This window comes from Stegastes partitus, unplaced genomic scaffold (assembly GCF_000690725.1).
Source record: "Stegastes partitus isolate 25-593 unplaced genomic scaffold, Stegastes_partitus-1.0.2 Scaffold494, whole genome shotgun sequence".
In the NCBI taxonomy this organism is placed as follows: domain Eukaryota; kingdom Metazoa; phylum Chordata; class Actinopteri; family Pomacentridae; genus Stegastes; species Stegastes partitus.
The window spans coordinates 196,012-200,260 of NW_007578225.1; the positions used below are offsets into that span (position 1 = coordinate 196,012).

Below are 4,249 nucleotides of genomic sequence, written 5' to 3' on the forward strand. Positions count from 1 at the left end.
CAACAACCACCACTAATACCCCAACTACCACTAATACCCTGAGAGTTGCCATCTCTATGCAAGGGTCCCTCTCAGTCCAGTGCAGAGTCGCTGCCATCACTGTGACAATAGCCAAGGACTTTCTTCTAAGTGCTAAGATACAGGAGAGCGCCCTGTACTTGGGCTTGCGGCCATGTGGCGTGAATGGAGGCAATGATACCCATGTCCAGCTGACCGTAGGATGGAATGAGTGTGCCACTGTGCTTGTGCATGTGAGTTTTGAAATGTTTGTGTTTTTGCATGTTTCATAGATACTGTGTATTCCAGCATTTTGTCTTTACAAGTGAAGCGATATAACTGAACAGCACTGCCTCCAACATCTGGTATTCTAGAACGAGACCTACTACACAGCATCTGTCACCCTGTTCAACACCATGGATCCGTACACCTCACGGATTGGAGCAGTGGAGGCGCCCACGGTGCTGCTGAAAGTCCCCATCATGTGCACCTACATGAAGAGCATGCTTATCTCTGCAGACTTCGGCTCCATGGGGTATGCTTCACTCGGCGTCATAGTTACTCTGTATGCTTTTGCATTTTCCAAAAATAACCCCTGCACAGCCATGTATTACAAAAAAGTGCATTGCTTGGAAAGTTGCTGCTTCAAGGAATTACGGAAGAAGAAGCTTTATTGTCATCGTACAACGAAATTTCGTCTTTGCAGCAGCTATTGTGGTCACAAGTAAAAAGATAAGAGATATAATAATAAAGTAGCGATGAAATATGGAATAAATACTCTATTAAAAGGACAAAAGAGCATTTGTTAGAATGAGTCCGTAAACTTATAGAACAGCAGTGTCTCCTTTCCTTTCATAAAGGATGGTCCAGTGCGTCCTCTGTTAAAGGAGATAAGTATGAAACATCTACAGCAAACTAAAGCAGGCAGACTATTTGACTACAACTCTGCACTCCACTAAACAACATGTTTAAGTCCTTAGAGCAAACATTTTATAAAGGAGCCTAACCCAGCTGACACTGGACGAGGAGCAGTTTAAACCAGGACGGTTATGGTTAACACAGAGATACCATGCACACTTGCACTCACACCGACGGCCAATTTAGAATCATCAATTAAGGCGACAATGCTACGTCCTGCATCGCCACACCACCCAAAGATATAATGTGTTTTATGGGTGTTTTTCCCCCCAACAAAGCTTGACTTGCTGATTCCTCCTGTTTCCTGTCTTTGCGCTACTCTACACTAACCAACTGCAATGCAACCGAATACATCCAGCATTCCAAGTCACATACCTTTTCTCCTTTCAGTACAAACTGCAGCTGCCCTGACAAAGCACAGGCAGTTGGGACACACTACTACTACACACTACTTCATCATAATATTGCGCCTTTAGCTTGACTCATCTTGCTCATATTTACATCGCAGTCTGTTGTGTGAAATGAGCTGTCAGCCGTGCACGGTGATGAATGTGATGTATGTTCCACTGCAGAGGATTGTGGGTCGGAATGGCCAGAAAAGCTGACTTGCATGCTGCAAAAGGAGACCTGCAGGAGGATATTTGTTATTTCTGGCAAGCTGCATTTGACATGCTATGCATTGGAACGTATTAAATCTGTGGCAGAATGGGGTTTTAGAAAGCACCCACATAGTACGCCAGACAGCTGAGTGAAATGACCATCAGTCTTGTCATTTACCTCTTGGTACGCAAGACAATAAAATGCAAAAGGTTTACCTCAAAAATGCCAGCATTACTTTTAAGTGGGAAAACAACAAATTAAAACATGGTTCTGTGTTAAAAATGGGTATTTAAAGAAGGAAAACAGCAAGAGAACTCCTACATCTTGTTCAGTTTTGCAGTGCATTTCTGTTGCATTCACGGCCGTACGTGTTTTGTCCTCCACCTGCAGGTATGACATGATCAAAGACGTCATCGTGGGCCTGGGGTCGTTCCAGGTGACGGTGCAGCTGATGAACGGCTCAGTGCCTCTGCCCCACAACTATAGCCTGTCCCCAGAGCAGGCGGTGGTGGTGGAGGTCAGACTCAACACCTCCTCGGAGCAGCTTAAAGTAGTCATCAACAAGTGCTGGGCCACTCCCACCCAAAGCCCCGCAGACGCCTACAGCCAAGCCTTCCTGGAGAACAGGTCTGCTCCTGCTGCAGCACTCTCACTGTTTCTAGCTGCAGGTGCTACAATGCTGCTCTTCCTCTCACCTTAGTTACAGATAAAACTTCATTTCTGTACCACTACTTTTGAGAATCTCAGCCAATAAGCATACGGGCTGATGGCAGACTTTCTCAGAGATAAATGTTTAATTTAAAAAAGTCAAAATGTACTACATTAGGTAAATTAGATTTTACTTGATCTGTTTTTTCACAAGTTAATTATTTTGTTATCACTTGGGATAACGGGGAGCTACTGTTTGCTCTTGGAAGCAAACAAAAATCCGCCTTTGATCTCAGATTATGACATAAAATGAAACTATTGCAAAGCATGTTCTCAGCTTCTGTAGGTTTTAAACATAGGCATGTTTGTTTTTCTTTTTTAATAACCAATGTGGAACTTCTATCATGCTTTTCAAAATAACATTCTAATGTAATTGATTTAATTGATATTATTAGATCTAACTAAAAAAAGGTTTGTGCAACCTTGGCACCACCTCATGTGCTGTAATTGGCCTAATGTGTAGAAGGTCTTTAAAAATTCTGTGTTATCAGAGCCACTCATGCTTTATTCATAAATCCAACATGAACATGAACTCCAACTTTTAAACTAAAGCTTTAAGCTAAACAAGCCACCTCCTGCCCGTAGCTTTGCATTTGCTGTACAAATACGTGTCTTTCCAAAAACGTCAAAATTCTTCATACCCTGTGCTGTTATACTTGATCAGTTCTTAAAGTGTCTCACATGTCCCTGCAGTGTGTCTTCCAGTGCTTCAGCTCAAAATACTGCTCAGATGGTTCATGTCACCCTGAGTGTGTAACCTCTGGTTTGGGCCGTTCAGTGAACCAGTGACCTGCTGCTGTTCCCTTTCAGGAAGACGCTCTGCATGTGTCAGCATGTGCCAGCCGGAGCTGTCAGTCACAGCTTGAGCAGGATGACTAGATGTTACGTAGCACCTGGGTCGGATTCCTCCTCACTCAGAAAGCTGGGAGGCGAGCTGTGTTAGGGAGCTCGACGAAGCAAACATCTGCATATCCGAGGAGCTTTTATTTTACACCTTCAAGTTTATAACGGGGGCTCGGTGGTTAATCCATAATGGATGGATGGAAGTTTATAATGGCCACAAAACACAAGAAAAATAACAGATCCCCCCTCTGTGGGACCTGTAGGTTAAACGAGAGATGGAAAATATGCTGACATCACCTGCTCCATAGGAGCGTCTCTGCAGCTGTGTTGACAGGAAGACGTTTTAAAATTCACAGCCAGAGGCCTGAACATTCAAATTAGACCCACTTAAGTGGAACATCTTAAAAACAACACACTACCAAATGGGTCAGTGCAGCAACTAACTCAGCGTTTGTGGTTTGTGCACAAACGTTAAGGTGACGGTGACATAATCGATTCAGTTCACAGCAGCTTATTCAGACGGTTGTCTACATATCAGAGGTGATTCTACAAACTCCAGCCTGACACTGACCCGTATTCATTTGTACTGAACATAGTTTAGTCAAAGTTCTGTTTTCAGTTCGCTGCTTGTGTCTCCACAGCTGCTCCCTGAACTCGTACACCAAAGTGCTGATGAACGGGAACTCCAGCACATCTCGTGTGTCCGTTCAGATCTTCTCCATCGTCAAGCTGAACGTGATCTACCTGCACTGCCAGGTCCAGATCTGCATCCAGATCGGGTCAGACACCTGTGTGCCTGTGAGTACTTTCTACTGCACAAACACTACCCTGAAGCATCTTGTTGTTGGAGTATTCAGGACAATATGTTGTATTACGTGATATTCTCGTGCTTTCTTGCAGGACTGTCTACAGAGAACAGCTCGGTCGGCCAAAACAATTGGAACGGCGTTCGGTTCTTTCGGGCCTGTGCTTATGTCAGAGGAAGGTGAGCACTTCTATACAGTTTGAGAGAATCTGCTCCAAGCCTTTTGAGTCCAGCCAGACATGTGTGCGTTAAAATGTGGATATTATTTGGCCTCTTCAGTGCAGCAGTTCAAACCAAATTGAATTTACGACGACTCCTGAGCGTCTGCTGCCGACACAGTGGCCGTTTTGAAAAGTAAAAAAGCTATTAAAGACTTCA

At 44.1% G+C, this 4,249-nt stretch overlaps 1 protein-coding gene across 1 annotated transcript in view; it reads left to right on the forward strand.

The window, feature by feature from the left end:
• umodl1 (uromodulin-like 1) overlaps positions 1-4,249 on the forward strand; it is a 19,432-nt gene that overhangs the window by 7,006 nt on the left and 8,177 nt on the right. Inside the window, exons 10-14 of the mRNA XM_008287289.1 lie at positions 46-251; positions 372-532; positions 1,906-2,142; positions 3,708-3,864; positions 3,967-4,051. Coding sequence (XP_008285511.1) covers positions 46-251; positions 372-532; positions 1,906-2,142; positions 3,708-3,864; positions 3,967-4,051 — 846 coding nt within the window. The remainder of the gene's footprint in view (positions 1-45; positions 252-371; positions 533-1,905; positions 2,143-3,707; positions 3,865-3,966; positions 4,052-4,249) is intronic.